The sequence below is a fragment of the Triturus cristatus genome, chromosome 6 (genome assembly GCF_964204655.1).
Source record: "Triturus cristatus chromosome 6, aTriCri1.1, whole genome shotgun sequence".
In the NCBI taxonomy this organism is placed as follows: domain Eukaryota; kingdom Metazoa; phylum Chordata; class Amphibia; order Caudata; family Salamandridae; genus Triturus; species Triturus cristatus.
In genome coordinates, this window is record NC_140589.1 from 1,794,915,370 (window position 1) to 1,794,933,822 (window position 18,453).

Below are 18,453 nucleotides of genomic sequence, written 5' to 3' on the forward strand. Positions count from 1 at the left end.
AAATATCTGGTGAGCATTGGGAAAGTTGTACTCCAATCTCCCAATTCCTGTCCTAAAATATGTGGATGCTTCAGTCCTATTGACTAGAACTGCCAATGGTCTCCAGAGCTTTCAGGATGGTTTACAGGTTTTCCGAGGGACCAGGATTTAACCACTAATCTAACTAAGTCATGCACAATGATATGTGGAACAAAAAACGCAAGAAAGCGTGCCTGTTATATTGACAAGACTCATGTTAGGCAGGTGCAAATCTTCACTAATCTGGTAGTCCCATTCCATTCTTCTCTTAAATGGGGTAACTTTTACACCTTATGGCATCAGCAGTTTTGTAGATCGATTGCGTCCCTTTTTAGATTTGCTTTCAAAGTGAGGAACAAGCTGATAAAAGAAAAGCTACCCACTCATATTAGTAAATGTGAATCTCTGGTATTGTAAGGAGCAGGGTTCTGGGGCACTCAGGGATTGAGCTCCTGCAGAGAGCGGAAAACAATTTTTGGAAATGGTTGCTCTCGGTTCCTGGTGGGTGGTCCACCTTTGTCTACTACAGTGAGCAGGGTCTTCCTCATCTCATGGATTAAATTAAAATCCAATCTCTTTTATTGGAGATCTCTATATGTGCTATTCAGGGGACAAACTTTTCACAAGCTATGCTAATAGAATGTTTGTCCCTGTTGTTGGGTTGCATAAAATATTTTTTTTAGATCTTGGGAGTTCCAGTGCTCTTTTCAGACCCGGAATCTATGGGGCCTAAACCAAAGAGAAGGTTAAACAGCTGTATCTCAATCATAGTGAAAATGTTAGCCCGGGGCTGTGAAAAACATCTGAGCTCTCTAACAGTGATTTACTGACATTTAAGGGACGAGAAACCTATCTCCTTTTTGTAAAAAATCCTCAGCATAGGTTTTACATGACACGTCTCAGACTGAACAACATACACCACCTTGTTTTGTTTTCTTGTACTGTCCACACCTCTAGAAACCGCACTCTATGGCAATTCAATGACCCTTCAAAGCAAAGGACATTGCTCTGTTTTTTATTTTGGCACATTATTTTCTGCTGCTTGGAAACATAATCTATTTCTGACTTTGAAGATCATTTAACATTAAACAATGCCGGTCAGAGCTGAAGGCACTAAAGCAACTTCTATCAGAAAAGTGCTGTCTAGCTGCAATTAGTGTTATTCAAAGTGCTTTGGAGACAAGGAAGTTTCATGGCAAAGCAGACCACTAACAACAGGATGAACTATATTGAAACCTTAAGTTTTTTTCCAATTGTAATATATGGTGACAAGGTTTCTACTTGAAAAGGTTTATGAATTTTTTCCTTTTTTGCATACAATATGTCAAATGATACATATTCTAATGATGAATGTATTTAATTTTGAATCTGTACTTTTATAACTTTTTAGGTCAATTAAAATTAAGAGGAGTATTTTGGGGCATTCAGTGTCTGGCGTGGGGTCTGACGACACAGGGGTAAGTTGAAGTTTGGCTTATCTACCGACATATGTTTAACCCCTGGGAACTACTTTAATTGGATAAGAAGGGCCTGGATAAGAGAAGATTTTCATTTGATAGACAATATGCTAGAGCAAAGGTTTGGCATATTTAATTCCATGTGGTGGATTTTTCACTCAATGGGAATCTTCAGACATAGAATTTGTCACTTCCACCAAATTAAATGATTTTCCATTACCCAACCAGAAATCTTTCTCTACTGGTTATGGTGTAGCTAGAACAGGTTTTGGTGTTCTCAGAATATTAGATGAACAGGCATGCATGGGTATCCACGTTCAATGTGGGATTGTATAAATGTCTAACGCTTACAATAAATATATCAAACAGCCTCCTTTAGAGATATGCACTAGGGACATTAAGAATTTCATTTGCTATAAGGTTAGAAATACTGAAGGTGAATATATTTTCCTTTACATCCATGAAATTAACATTTCATCCCTATTTGTTAATTTAAATATTGAATGTAAAATGTATCTCACCATTTTTTGCATGTCGCTGGCAGGTGGGTCAACGCTTTGCCTCAATTCATTGTGTTTGTCGCAAATCGCCTTTTGAATGCCAGCATTATCAGTTTCCAGTCCAGGAACAAAGCTCTGAAAATATAATCAATGTAAATAATTGATCTTATGCTTCCAAATAGCATGCACTGTTGAAACATGCAGTGAGAACAGCATGCATACAGTTTAGAATGCTGAGATGAGGTTTTGTCAACCACATAAAGTGTACAGAAGAAATACAGTTCCCCTTATCCAGTCCTGCATTTGTGGATATCACCAACAATAGGCATTGCAGAATGTTCCTTTGTTTGATGATGTCTGTTTGGGCTTTGACATCTTTCACAGGTAAGCCCCTTTAAAGTTCACTCACAGGTTGTGAAGACATGAGGCTCAAAATCTGGTCCAATCAAAACAAGACAATGGTGGCTTTGTGGGCATCCACTCTGTCAGTGCTACAAATCCCTTATCACGGGCAGTATTTTTTACAAAGCCTTACGTACCACATAATATGAACAGTGGTTTGCAAGCCAGTTTATAATTGGCCATAGTCCCTCATGTGAAAGATGTCTATCGATGTATATATTCACTTAAAAAACCATAGGTTTCACACATGTTATAGTTAGCTGGACATTTCACTCGTGAAAAACCATTGAAATTCCCCCGTTATAGTTAGTGCAGGCAACTATAACTCACGCGACCGCAATCCTCTGCTGATGACGTCAGATATTACATCACTGATGACATATGTGTCTTTCTGAAAAAAAATATTTGTAATATATGTATAGCTAAAAATTAATGGAAGAAGACATGAGTAAATAAGTGTCTAAATACAGTGATGTAATATCTGACGTCATCAGCAGAGGATTGCGGTCGCGTGAGTTATAGTTGCCTGCACTAACTATAACGGGGGAATTTCAATGGTTTTTCACGAGTGAAATGTCCAGCTAACTATAACATGTGTGAAACCTATGGTTTTTTCAGTGAATATATATATATATATATATATATATATATATATATATATATATATTCACTGAAAAAACCATAGGTTTCAGGGGTGTTATAGTTAGCTGGACTTTTCACTTGTACAAAACCATTGAAATTCCCCCGTTATAGTTAGTTCAGCTAACTATAACTCGCGCGCCCGCAATGCACTGCTGATGACGTCACATATTACATCACTCATGACATGGTCAGTGACATCACTCATGACATCACTGATGACATCTCAAATGACATCACTGATGACATCATCCAGTGAATGTGTGTTTTTCTGAAAATTAAATATGTTTTATATATGTATATCTCAAGGTCCATGGAAGAATAAATGGGTATATAAGTGTCTAAATGGATGATTTGTTTTTGAAAAATTGATTGTGTAACTGACTGATTAAGTGTATCATAGTGAATACATGGCTTAGTGAGTAATGTTTAAATATGTAAATATCTGTATCAGTCTCTCACTTTGTGTATAAGTGGCTGCATGGGTTGGTGAGTAGCTACATGGGTGTCTATATAGGTTATTAGTTGGTTTTTTGAGTATCAGTCTGAGTGTCTGCATGGTTCGGTGGGGGGTATTACGTAGTGCATAGTTGCATGAATGAGTGACTCACTGTTTGTATGTGTTGAAGACAGCATGTGTGCAGGACTGTATGGGTGGATGAGTGTGTGTATGGGTGTGTTAGTGAGTGAATGACTGTCTCAATAGTGTGTTTATGAGTAACTACATATGTTTTAAACTAGTATATGTGACTATTGGTGTATATAAGTGAGTATATGTGAGAGTGAGAGATTGAAAGAGTTCCTTCATGAATAAGTATGTGTTTCTATAAGTGTTTGTTTAAAAGACTAAGTATGTGTAAGTTTCCGTAGAAGTAAGTGTGGTGGTGTGTGTATAACTGTATATGCAAATAAATGTATGTTTGATTCTTTATTAGCATGAGTGACTATGTGTGTGAGTAACTCTATGGATGAGTGACATTGTGTAACAGGATGTATAGGTGTATGAGTACATATGATGAGTGAATACATGTATGAGTTACTGTATAGGACTGTTGGTGAATGAGTGGATGTGTATGCGGATCTTAGAATTACTGAAGAGGTTGTTGTAACTGGTATTGGTATGTCCATTGTTTTGAAAAGTTTAGTCTCTATTTTTGAATGTGTGTATCAAAGGTTATATTAGGGTGAGAGGAGGTCTGCCACTCTATCACAAGGATGATGTCATCAGTGATGTCATCAGTGATGTCATTTGAGATGTCATCAGTGATGTCATGAGTGATGTTACTGACCATGTCATGAGTGATGTAATAAGTGACGTCATCAGCAGTGCATTGCGGGCGCGCGAGTTATAGTTAGCTGAACTAACTATAACGGGGGAATTTCAATGGTTTTGTACAAGTGAAAAGTCCAGCTAACTATAACACCCCTGAAACCTATGGTTTTTTCTGTGAATTTCAAAGGTTTTTTAAATGCTAATTTCTAACTATGCCTACAGAGATAGGACATGTGAAGAAAGAAGAAAAAATGCACAGAAAGAAAAAAAAGAAGTGCAGAAAGAAGCAACAGAAGTCCTCAAAGACGAAGAAAAGTGCAGGAAGAAAGATAACGTGCAGAAAGAACAAAAATAAGAGCAGAAAGAAGCCTTGTTGCAAAATCATCCTGTACCCTCAACTTTTTCAGATGGATACTGGTGGCTGGTAACTGAGTCTGACTAACCAGTCCTTGAGCCAGTGCTATGTTAAAAGACACTTAGAATACAGTGAAAACACCTACATACACTAGGGAACATTATGCATTGGGGTCCCCCTGTTATTACCTCCTCTGTAAGCCCCTAGTATATAATAGGGCAGGGGGATAAAACTACCTCTTAAAACAGGCCACAGGGCGTTTTTGCACACGTTAACTCAGGCCCCGTCCCCTCCCTTCACCACTGTGTAAACACGCCCTGTGTCCGTTTTTAGTTGGGAGATTAAGTTCATTTGAATCCTGAGGGTCCCTAGGGTCCAACCAGCCCACTAGGTACCTCCAGTAAGTGCCACAGAGCTGCGTTGCAGAGAGGTGTAAAAAGTGGCACGGCCTGGACCACCTCTCTGCAATGCAGCTCAGTGGCGCTTACTGGAAGCACTTGGTGGGCTAGTTAGCCCCCAGGGGCCCTCAGTATTGAAGAAAAATTATATCCCCAATTTAAAACGTGCCATAGTGCGTGTTTGCACACGTCACCTCAGGCCCCGTCCCCTCCCTTCACCACTGTGTAAACGCACCCTGTGGCTGTTCTAATTTGAGAGATTAAGTCCCCTTGAATCCTAAGGGTCCCTAGGGTCAAACTAGACCACTAGGTACCTCCAGTAAGCGCCACAGAGCTGCGTTGCAGAGAGGTGTAAAAAGGGGCTTGGCCTCAGAACACCTATCTGCAGCGCAGCTCCCTGGTGCATACTGGAGATGCCTGTTGGGCTAGTTGGCCCTCAGGGACCCTCAATATTGAAGAGGAATTAATTCCCCAACTTACAACTCGCCAGGGGGCGCGTTTGCAGAGTGCTGCAAGGAGGGGGCGTGGCCTCCGGCACGATGCCAGTCTTTTATTTATTTTTATTTTTTAAGAAGGGGGGCTGTGTGGTTCCCCTTCTTATTCTAATTTATTGGCCCTGATGACCCCATCCCCCAGGGCCTGTCTCCTAATTATATTTTTTTGACCCCAATCCCCAGGGCCGGCCACTGTTTTTTATTATTTTAAAAAAATATATATTTATAGACACACCTAGGACATGCTGGACAAACCGTACATACCTATCACCATGAAGATTTTCATGATATTCATTAAAAGGCGACTATGCATACAATGAATCCACGTGGAATGTATTTACACCACTAGTGAAGCTCTGACATGTCTGATGCCCTACCGTGCCTAATCCCGGTAGACACCCTTGTCGTTTATTTATACAAGCATGGGTAGCTATTGACGGGCACATTTAATACACATGCACACCAAGCCATTCAAAGGGGATTCGACAAAAATTCGACCAAAACTATGCAAGAAACCCCCCTCACGGTTAATAAAACACACATCCACTGCCGGATGTGTAATACTTTTTATTTTACTCTCTGGAAAGGGGACAAACATCACTTGAGAGTCACAGCGCGCTCCTGGCAGAGCCCAATGCTGTGTTACACCCACCATTGCCTGCTGAGTGCCACACACCTCTGTGTTGTATTCCACTAGCTAGTGCATATGCTATGACACTCTCTAGCCCATGTGCACTGTAACACCACCCCGTGAATATGTCATGCCACACTTGTCTTCGCACGGGTTATATTGCCCCATCTAACGTGCCTTCCTCGATGCCTATGTTATAACGCACAGTGCTATGCCATACATATTACAATCTGGGATCCATATCTTTGTCACAGTGCATATGCAACGTTACACTCCCCAGCACATATCTTATATTACAACTTTAGAGACTAGTTAGGTTACACAACACTGCCCTGTGCCTATTACACTCCAAGGCGCATATCGCATAGCACGCGCTAGTGCCTGTGCTATCTTGCGCTCTCCAATGAATCTGTCATTGCGCACAATGTATTGCATATTATATTTCACGCCCGGTTCATCTTATATCACACTTTTTGGTGCATAGTTTATACCATACACTATATCTAGTTTTCATTTTCAATCGTGCTCTCAGGACTATGTTCTATATAACACTGTGTTCACCTACCCTTTTCACGGGCATTACATTTTGCGATAGGGGGTGGAGGGTCAGGGGGTGTTTCTGCCAAGTGAGCCCGGAGTCACAGTCACAAACGTCCTCTTCTTTCTGAATAAAAGTGAGATTATGCTGCATACTTGTTCATATTTTAAGTAGTTCGCACAGACACACGTTTTAAAAACAATAAAGTTCCTAATGCCCGCCTTCTCTGAACAGTTAGCTTGCTGCCCCATCCCCCTCCTCCCTATCCTCTGTTGTGTGAATCCATGGACTAGCCTCCTCCCGCCTGCCATGCATGGTCTGATGTGCTGCCACTGCCCTCAATTTAGTATGATGTACCAGTCTACTCCTCCTGCCCTCCATTGCCCAATTCTATGCCCCATCATTGACCTCCTGCTTAAACTCTGTGCTTAGCTTGCTGCCCCTATTCTCCTTCCCCCTGCCCTCCGATGTCTTTGTGTATGCCCCTGCTCCATCCTTTTTGCCCACCATGTTCCATGGATCTGTTGAGCTGCCACTCCCCTCCCACCTGCCTAGCATTGTCAGATGACTGTAACCTGTCCCTGCCACCTCCACCCTGCCTGTCCACATGCCATACCCCTATCCTCTTCCTCCTGTCCTACATGGTCCATTGTACTGCCACACCCTTCTGCCCTCCCTGGTCTGTTGTGCTGCAACTGCTCCTCCTGCCTGCCCCGTGCGGTCTGTTGTGAGGCCCCTTCCCCTGAACTTTCTTGTCTGTGCACAGGTCCTGACCCTCCCCTCTATCCTCCATCGTCCTTTGTGCATGCCCCTGCACCCTCCTTCTTGCCGATCATAGCCATTGTGCTACCACTAACCCTCCCACTTGCCATGCATGGTCTTCTGTGCTGCCATGGCCCCTCCCACCTTCCCTGTGTGGTCAGTTAGCTGCCCCTGAACCCCTCCCACCTTCCCTCCATGGTCTGTGTGTATGCCATCACAGTCTCACTGTTGCTCTTCATGGTGTGTCTTGCTTCTAGTGCCCATCCTGCCTGACCTCCATGGCTATCTTGCTGCTCCAGCCCTGCCCCCTTGCCCCCAGCCCTCTGTTTACATGTGCAGACCCCTACTCCCTCCCTCCTGGCTTGTCTGTTCCAATGTAATGCCCCTGATCCATCCCTCCTGCCCTTTATGGTCTGTTATGCTGCAGCTTTCTCCCCTGTCTGTCCATTATGGTCCTGCCTCTTGCCCCTCTGTTCTCTGTTGTCCATGTGCATGGTCCTGTCCCCTCCCTCTTGCTTTCTATGGATTGTTGTGCTGCACTCCCGTCCCGCATGCCCTGTGTGGTGTATTGTGCTGCTGCAAACCCTGATGCCTGCCCTGCAAGGTCAGTTTGGTGCACCTCTCCATGTCCCTCCTGTCCTCTGTTATCCAAGTCCATGTCCCTACCCCATTTCCTTCCATGATCCAATGTACCATACTTGCGAACATTTTGAACTTGGTAAGAGGGAGATTTTGAAAAAAAACTGGGGTTTTGATTTTCCCCTTTGAGTTACATTGAAAAAGAGGAAATTGTAGACAGGAGACAGATAACATAAAGCCCATTTGAGCTTAAAAACATTGGACGTTTCCTGGCTGAATCGGGTCTGTTGGCATGTATGGTTGTACTACCATTGCCTCTTCCTTCTGCCCACAATGGTCTATTACATTGCCACAGCCTCTCTTGCAAGTCCTGTATTGTTGGTTTGTTACCCCTGCCCCCCTTTCCACTGCCCTCCATAGTCTGTTGTGCTGCCACGGCCCTTCCTGCCTGCTCAGTGTGGTTAAATTGTTGCCTTTGCACCCTCCTACCTGCCTTCAATTTTCAGAGTCCGTGCCCCTGGCCTCTGCCTCTCAACAGTATCCTAATGAACAACTAGATTGCTAACATTCTATATTTATTACAAAAGTGTGGAACGCCTGACGTCATCTTGATGTAATCAAAACTGTAATACCTAGAGCATTTCCTTTAGAAATTACATATATGAGAGGGTCTTATTGGCATCAAAATTATGGTTAGTGCTCTAAAAGACTAAAATAAGGACATATTTTCTGAGTTTTCAAATAGCAAGAAAGCACTTTTAAATTATTTGTTACCTTTATGTTTTTTTATCCAGTTGACCACTTGATTAAATGTTGCACTTAGGGGATAGGATGTGGTGTTACTTCCAGAACTGCAGACTTTGCAACTGGGGAACCAGGTTGGAGTTTCGGCTTCAGCTCGACATTCTGTGATTCTGGTCAAATCACTTAGTCTCCCCATGTCTACAACCAAAATGAATTTGTTCTTGTGTGATGTAACCAATGCTCATGTAAAGCACTCCAATACCTGACAAGTCTGCACGATATAACACTGCAAAAACACAAAATAATAAGTGTTTTGCACACTTCTGTCATTGGGCTATATTTGGGCTACATCTGGGTGATTTTGGGCTACATTTGGGCTCTTTTGTCTCCGGTGGCCATCTTGGGAGATTTATTTGTTATGAAGTTTCCTAATTTCCTCATGGACTGCAGTCTCGTCAGTAGGAAATGCTTTCAGTTTTTTACTTTGATTCCATCATGAAGGTATTCAGATATGTCACACATTTGCCATAAATTCTGAATGTTAGCACTCTAGTTGCTCATTAGATCACTGTAGTTAAACTACTGTTCACCATGGAAGTCTGCTCCTGGTAATAAAAGTGCATGTTTCAGTCTGCATGTCAGAATTTTTTAATGAAATAGAAGAGAATTTGAGAAGTCACTCAAAATGTGCCCTCATTTTCTTTCTTCAGCATTAACCATAATTTCTATGGCAAAATGAACCCCCTCATTGTGTTCCTTTTTAAATTAAATGTTTTAAGTGTTACCAGTTTATTCCAATCAAGATGGCTTCAGGTGTGCCATACTTTTGTCATAATGAAGACTGTATGCGCTCTAGTTGTTTTTAAGAACACTCTGGGACATTCTGTCATTGGGCTATACTTGGGCTACATCTGGGTGATATTTGGGCTACATTTGGGCTCTTTTGTCTCTGGTGGCCATCTTGGCAGACTTATTTGTTATGAAGTTTCCTAATTTCCTCATTTACTGCAGTCTCCTCAGTAGGAAATACTTTCAGTTTTTTACTTTGATTCCAAAGGCATTCAGATGTGTCACACATTTGCCATAAATTCAGAATGTTAGCACTCTTTTTGCTCATTAGATCACTGTAGTAAAGCTACTGCTCACCAGGGAAAACTGCTGCTGGTATTGAAAGTGCATGTTTCAGTCTGCATGTCAGAATTTTTTAATGAAATAGAAGAGGATTTGAGAAGTCACTCAAAATGTGCCCTAATTTTTCTTTCTGCAGCACTAATCATACTTTTTCTGGAAAAATGAACCCCCTCATTTTGTTCCTTTTTAATTTAAATGTTTTAAGAGTTACCACTTTAATCCAAGCAAGATGGCTTCAGGTGTGCCATACGTTTATCATAAGTAGGACTGTTAGCGCTCTAGTTGTTCTTTGGAACACTCTGGGAAGCTGCAGTAGAACACAAAGGAATCAACCGACAGTCTCTGCCCTTGTTGGATGTACATGTTTTACTGAGAATGTCAGACTTCATTCTCACATGACTGAGGAAGATAATGTGAATTTACAGAAAATAAGCTCTCAGTTTAGCTTATAGATCACCTTCCAAACCTCTGTGGGAAAAGCATGAGAAAATATTTTTCTCTCAATCATGATATCCCAGCAGAAGGCTTTTTCACATGGTGAAATCACCTTAGAACATACCACAATTCCTAAAATGAGTATGGTACCATCAACAAATGATTTATAATGTAACTAAAGTCTTAAAACCTTCTATTAACTGCAATGCTTTTTAATGAGGTGCTATCATGTATATTGGTCCCAAGATGGCTGCCAACACTTCTTGGATGAAGTGCTGACAGCCAATCAGATCTCAGGATGAGATGTGTGGTTAGGCTCCGCCCACATATATATATGATTTTACTTTTGTTTTTCTCAGGAACTACTGAACAGATTGACACCAGACCTGCAAAAGGCACATCCCTGACCTGAGGACTACCTCTCTGCCAAATTTCAAGTAATTCTGTTCAGCCGTTCGGGCTGTACCTTGGACTAAAGGTCCCTATGGAAAATTGCATGGGGAAAATGCGTTTTGGGACCCCCCTTTTTTCTCAGCCCCTGCTTGACGAATCACCCGAGACTCTCAGGGTAGGAGCGGAGCGGAGCGCCCCACCTATTTTGAAAATTTCGCGAGGATTCGTCAACCGGCGCCAAAGTTATTCTAAATAGAATGTTGCGGATTTCCTATGGAAACACGGTCCTAACTATAACTATCTACGGGCGACCGCCAGTAGATAATTTGGCTATTTGTACGTTTATTTCTTTATCTGGCAATGTTCTGTGGGTTTCCAAATGAAACATGACTAGCTGCATTGAGAAGCACGAGTGCAACTATCAAGCCGTTCTTGACTGTGCAGTTAATGGTAACAGGAGAATTTTAAGGTGGGGTTATCATTTGTAATTTATTGTACTGATGCTGTAAATATTGTGTTTACGCCAAGGACAGAGAGGTGTGTACTGCTTTCATTTTTGAGTGCTTAGCAGAGAGTGAGTAGGTATTGGTTTGTCTAAGTTACTCCCGGGGTCTTCACAGTATGCTTGCCTTGCCCACCTATTTCCTTTTCTCTATTCGTCCTGTTTGTCCATTCATCTAGGTTCCTGCCTACATTAGAACATTGGAATGTTGATCGCTTCTTCGAAGACAATGGAGTGCTCTGGGCTTCAAATGGCTCATAGAAGCCCGGAGCATCAACATTCCAATGTTGCTGCGAACAAAGGCCTCATGGAGCCTGAGGGGATTTCAACCCCCAAGGACTCTATGAGGCCTTTGTTTTACAAATTAAAACATTCTGCCCTCTAGGGGCAGAATGTTCTCATAGTTTTGGAGGCCTCCGTAGCGGGCTCTATCGGCCATTCAAGGCCCACTCCCTTGATAACGCTGGAGCACTCCTTCAATGGCAGGTAGAGACTGCTACATCAGCTTTAAGGTTATAATATGTTTTTGCTCATTTATTGCAGGTTGTTTTTAAATAGACGCAAACCGCCGAGTCCTGATTGTGCCTCTGAGGAAGAGGTCTCTCGTCTGCTCCATCATCAAGTGGCCTAAAAAGTGAGATGGACACACAATATTCAGGAAGGGGCAAGCTATATCTTTAACAGGTTTAATATAAAGAGGGAAAGGGGATTAATGCTGCAGCAATGAAATTAAGTACTGCCTGCAGGATACTCCAGGGTTGAACTTCATGCTACTACCGAAGTCTAGCACAGGGCTAGCGGTTAGGGTTCTAGGAATTGAATAGCTGATACCTCGGAGGGACCATACCCTAATGGCTATTGACCAGGATCCTTAAAAAGAAACCCTGGTAGCGTAATATTTAAAATATTGTTGCAAGGAATCCTTGGGTGTAGAGATGTTTGTTTACTTTGCCATGATCAGTTGGAACATTCCTTAAATAGATTCTGACTGTGACCACTTAATGAGGTTAAAGTCTGCATAACAATAGTAACCCTGACACAAGCACGCCTGTTTCTGTGTATGCGACTCCTAATTTGAGCTAGGCTTGATACATTTTACAGAGGCTCAGAGAATGCCAAGAGCAAGAAAGAAAACAACAAGGCAGAGAGGCCCAAAAAAGTATTACAGTTCAGCAGGATACATAGAGCCCACTTGCAGAAGCTGTAAAACTGTGTTGCTAGCATGTATGAGGCAGGCTAAGACCTACGGTTATTGCACCATTGGGAAAAGTGACTCAATGAACATAAAAACGACAAATCTAACATAAATTCATCTGCACAAATCCATCAAACAGAGAAAGTGCTGAGGGCTACAACTCACATTGGCACCCTCATTTTGTGCCTCAGATACTTTTGCATTATAGGAGGTTCCACAGACACTTGTTTTGCCCCTTCTATAATATGAATCACACTGGCACACATATTGAAAAAGAGTTACTACAATGGGGTGTTCCCCCATTTACTTTTTGCACCACAATTCAGACACGGAACCAGAGGCAAAGAAGGTGTTGGAAGGTGTGCTGACTGAGCGGCACTTAGGGTTGGCACACGATCAGTGGGCACCCGATGGACATCCTAAGGAAGGGATGGGCTGCCACCAGAGAGATTTTCAAATACCCTTCTAGATAGGTGGATACCGACCCCCTCTTCAAACAGGAGCTCATCTGTCTCCACTGAAAGTCAGAGTTCTGGTTTCAAACCAGACTCTGCCTCCCAAGAACAAGCTCACCTTAGCACAGGCACAAACTGTCAATGGTTGCACTAGCCCTGAGAACAATTTATTTTTTAGCGCAACAGAGCAAGCTGTTCTGGACTGCTCCAAGTGCATTGAGTTAGAGAGGCAATCCAATGCATACAGAGACAGTGCTCTGAATATGTAATCCGTGCCTGATCTTTTTTTATATGTATATCATCATCATGCCCTTGCAGGCACCACAATAGCAACCCTTAAAGACATTCTACAGAGCACAGAATGTCTCATCCAAGGCCTGGACAAATATAATCACGTCCTTCCCCATCCTGATGGAGCTCCAACTGCTTCCTATGTTGGCCTGCACCATCTTCAAAACTAGCTACATCATTTAAAAGGCCATCACGACTGGCACCACTGCTTATCTTGCAGACACGCTCACCATCTTTAGTGACTCTAGGCACAGGCACACCCACATCCAAGACACCATGAGATTGCAAATTATGAAGTGTAAAAAGAGAAAAAACAATCCAGAAGGCCTTTTCCATCTATGTACCCAGGATCAGTAACAACATCCCCATATCCAACTGGTCTGCCCCTAAGCTGCTCCAATTTTTGAAAGATTTGAAAGCTCAATTTTTTAAAGAACACTAAGGGCCTGATTACGAGTTTGGAGTGCGGGTTGCTCCATCACAAATGTGACAGATATTCTGTCCGCCGTATTACGAGTTCCATCATATCCAATGAAATATATTGGAACTCGTAATACGGCGGATGGGATATCTGTAATGTTTGTGATGGAGTAACCAGGCTGCCAAACTCGTAATCAGGCCCTTAATCACAATGCATTAACCATCCCCATGCTAGCTACTGATCCTGTAACTCGATTACTTTATACTTTTCTTTGATTCTGTACAGTGCTTCGTTGGCTTTTAGCCCAGTTTCTGGTAAAGAAATACTATATATATATTCATTGAAAAACCATGGGTTTCAGGCACGTTATAGTTAGAAATTAGCATTTAAAAAACCTTAGAAATTCACTGAAAAAACCATAGGTTTTAGGGAAAGTTATAGTTAGTTGCATATTTCACTCGTACAAAACCATAGAAATCCCCCCGTTATAGTTAGTTCAGGTAACTATAACTCGTGCCCCCGCAATGCACTGCTGATGACATCACATATTACATCACTCATGACATGGTCAGTGACATCACTGATGACATCTCAAATGACATCACTGATGACATCATCCAGTGATTGTGTCTTTCTGTAAAGTTTAGATATGTTTAATATATATAGGGAAAGGCGTATTGAAGAATGAGTGGGTGTATAAGTGTCTGAATGGATGATTTAGTAGGTGCGTGACTGACTCTATAAGTGAGTGATTAAACTTATCTTACTGAATGCATGGGTTAGTGAGTAAACTGTGTGAATGTCTGTATCCATCTGTCTGTTGGTGTGTAAGCGGCTGCATGGCTTTGCGAATAGCTACTTGAGTGTCGATATGGGTTATTGATTGGTTGTCTGAGTATCTCTATGGGTGCCTGAGTGTTTGTGTGGGTGGGGTGTGTGTGACTCTGTACATAGATGTGTGAGTGGGTGATTCACTGGGTGCATGGTTTCAAGAGTTTATCAGTGATGGACTGTATGGGTGGGTGAGTGTGTGTACGGGTGTGTTACTGAGTGAATGTATATCTCAGTTGTATATGTGTTAGTAACTACATATGTGAAAGTCAGTATATATGTGTGTTGGAGTATATAAATGGCTATAAGTGAGAGTGTGTGATTGTGAGAGTGGCTGTATGGATGAGTCTGTGCTTGTACCAGTGATTGTATAAGAGCGTAAGTATGTGCTAGTATTTGTATGAGTAAGTGAGCTGGTGTGTGTATACTGTATACGTGAGTAAATGGCAGTGTGATTAATTATTTGCATGACTGACTAGGTGTGTGAGTACCTCCATGGATGAATGGTGGTGTGTGAGTTTCTATATAGGTGTATTAGTGCATATGATAGTCGTGTACTGAGTGACCATAAGTATGAGTGATTGTATGGGTGAGTGAGTGGATGTGTGTGTAAACCTAAGAATCAGTGAGTGAGTATGTAGTTATTGGTGTTGGAGTGTCTATGGTTTTGAGAATGACAGTCTGTAATTTAGAGTGAGTATATCAAAGGTTATATTAGGGTGTGAGACGATGCATCAATTTATCACATGGATGATGTCATCAGTGCTGTTGTCAGTGAAGTCATTTGAGATGTCATCTGTGATGTCATCAGTGATGTAATATGTGATGTCATCAGCAGTGCATTGCGGGGGCGCGAGTTATAGTTAGCTGAACTAACTATAACTATAAGGCGGGAATTTCTATAGTTTTGTACAAGTGAAATGTCCAACTAACTATAACTTTCCCTAAAACCTATGTTTTTTTTAGTGAATTTCGACGTTTTTTTAAATGCTAATTTCTAACTATAACGTGCCTGAAACCTATGGTTTTTTCAGTGAATTTCATAGGTTTTCTAAATGCTAGTTTCTAACTATGCCTACAGAGGTAGGACATGTGAAGAAAGAAGAAAAAACGCATAGAAAGAAGCAAAAGAAATGCAGAAAGAGGCAACAGAAGTCCACAAAGACAAAGAAAATTGCAGGAAGAAGCAAGACGTGCAGAAAGAACCAACAGAGGAGCAGAGAGAGGCCTTGTTGCAAAATCATCCTGTGCCCACAACTTTTTCAAACGGGTACTGGTGGTAACTGACTGACTAGCCAGGCCTAGAGCCAGGGCTATGACACTTAGAATACAGTGAAAACACCTACATACTCTAGGGAACACTATGCGTTGGGGTACCCCTGTGATTAGCATGACCTCCTCTGTAAGACCCTAGTACATATTAGGGCAGGGGGATTAAAACTACCTATTAAAATGTGCCACAAGGTGGGTTTGCACAGTCGTGAAGGGGGGGCCTGAGGGGACATGTATGCAAACAAGCCGTGTGGCACGTTTTAAGTTGGGGGATGAAGTCCCCTTGAATCCTGAGGGTCCCTGAGGTCCAACTAGCCCACCAGGGGCCCTGAGGATTGAAGAGGAATTCATTCCCCATCTTAAAATGTGCCACATGGTGTCTTTACACACGTCAACTCAGGCCCCGCCCCTTCTCTTCACCACTGTGTAAACACACGCCATGGCACATTTTAAGTTGGGGGATTAAGTCCCCACGAATCCTGAGTGTCTTTGGGGTCCAACTAGCCCACCGGGTACCTCCAGTAAGCGCCACAGAGCTGCGTTGCAGAGAGGTGTAAAAAGGGGCCTTGCCTGGACCACCTCTCTGCAACGCAGGTCTGTGGCGCTTACTGGAGATACCTGGTGGGCTAGTTGGACCCAGGGACTCTCGGGATCAGAGGGGACTTAATTCCCCAACTTAAAACGCGCCACAGGGTGTGTTTGCACACGTCACCTCAGGCCCAGCCCCCTCCCTTCACCATTGTGTAAACACGCCCTGTGGCCATTTTAAGTTGGGAGATTAAGTCCCCTTGAATCCTGAGGGTCCCTAGGGTCCAACTAGCCCAGTAGGTACTTCCAGTAAGCGCCACAGAGCTGCGTTGCAGAGAGGTGTAAAAAGAGGCATGGCCTGGACCACCTCTCTACAACGCAGCGCAGTGGCGCTTACTGGAAGCACCTGATGGGCTAGTTGGCACCCAGGGACCCTCATGATTGAAGGGGAATTATTTCCCCAACTTAAAATGCGCCACAGGGCGTGTTTGCACACGTCACCTCAGGCCCGGTCCCCTCCCTTCGCCACTGTGTAAACAAGGCCTGTGGCCGTTTTAAGTTGGGAGATTAAGTCCCCTTGAATCCTGAGGGTCCCTAGGGTCCAACTAGCCCACAAGGAACCTCCAGTGAGCGCCACAGAGATGCATTGCAGAGAGGTGTAAAAAGGGGCACTGCCTGGACCACCTCTTTGCAACGCTTACTGGAAGCACATGGTGGGCTAGTTGGCCCCCAGGGGCCCTCAGGATTGAAGTGGAATTAATTCTCCGACTTACAACTCGCCAGGGGGCGGGTTTGCACAATGGTGAAGGAAGGGGGTGGGGCCTGAGGTGACATGTCTGCAAACACGCCCTGTGGCGCGTTTTAAGTTGGGGAATTAATTCCTCTTCAATGCTGAGGCTCCCTGGGAGCCAACTAGCCCACCAGGTACCTCCAGTATGTGCCAGGGAACTGCGTTGCAGAGAAGTGTTCAGAGGTAACGCCCCTTTTTACAACACTCTGCAACGCAGCTCCATGGCGCTTACTGGAAGTACCTGGTGGGCTTGTTGGCCCCCGCAACTCTGTAATCAAGCCCCGGGGGGTCACGGTCCCTGGGACTGCGGGGGCCCCCGCTAGCCCCTGCATAAATTTTTAGCAAATGCCCCTGGGACCTGTCCCACCCGGGGGCCTCAAATAAATGATGCTCCACGTATTTCCCCGAAATAAAAAAAAATGCTTTTTTGGGGGCTGGGTCCTTGTGGGACCCCCTGAGCAGGCCTAGGGGGTCAGGGTGTTTCTACTCTGTACCCTTTTTGTGTTTTGCGCATTTGTTTTTCTCTTTTCTTGTACCTTGGTTCTACCGAGGCACAAGATGGCTGCCAACACTTTCTGGTTTGGACTGTTTATAGCCAATTAGCATTAAGATCGTGATCGGGAGGGTGCGGGGATCCTCCGTGTCTCTAGATATCACTATATTTATTTCTTAATTTCTCAAAAACTGCTGAACGGATTTACACCATTTTTAAGAAGGTCGCTTTCTGAGCCAAGCAGTACCCTTTTGCCAAATTTGGTGTAATTCCGTTCAGCAGTTTTTGCTATAACATTGTCTAAAGTTTACTATGGGAAAATGATTTTTCACCACTCTTTTTTGAATTTCTCAGGAACTACTGAACAGGTTTACACCATTTAAAAAAAGGGCGCTTTCTGAACCAAGGGCTACCTTTTTGTAAAATTTGGTGTAATTCCATTCAGCAGTTCGGGCTGTAGCCGTGTCTAAACTTTCCTATGAGAAATAACATGGGGAAAATGTGTTTTGGGACCCCCTTTTTTCTCGTCCCCCGCTTGATGAATCACCCCCAAACTTTCTGGATAGGAGCTGACCGGAACGGGCCATTAGTTTTGAACATTTTTAAATAGATTTTTTCAGTGTTTATAAAGGATTTTGCCTCTATTTAATTTCTTCCCTCATTTATTCCTTTTGTCACTTCCTTTCAGCTTCTAACTCTGGTAACCTTTCATTATTTATTTCACCTCCCTGCCTGTCTCATTTCTCTTTTATTCAAGCTCATTTTCCCAGCTCCAACCCAATGTCAAGGATGTGCATGGATTGAGAAGTATTTGCACCTCATTAACATGTTATTGCTGCAGATACAATGTTATTGGTGGATATTTAACCATCTTCCTGCTGCTCTATTTTTCAGAAAAAAGGCAAAGTTTCTATCTTAAATATATA

At 43.0% G+C, this 18,453-nt stretch overlaps 1 protein-coding gene across 1 annotated transcript in view; it reads right to left on the reverse strand.

Moving 5' to 3' along the window:
* The window catches only part of LOC146822020 (cysteine-rich secretory protein 2-like), a 119,290-nt gene that overhangs the window by 94,763 nt on the left and 6,074 nt on the right, over nucleotides 1–18,453 (reverse strand). Inside the window, exon 3 of the mRNA XM_085613121.1 lies at nucleotides 1,997–2,110. Within this exon, the coding sequence (XP_085469247.1) occupies nucleotides 1,997–2,110 (114 nt within the window). The remainder of the gene's footprint in view (nucleotides 1–1,996; nucleotides 2,111–18,453) is intronic.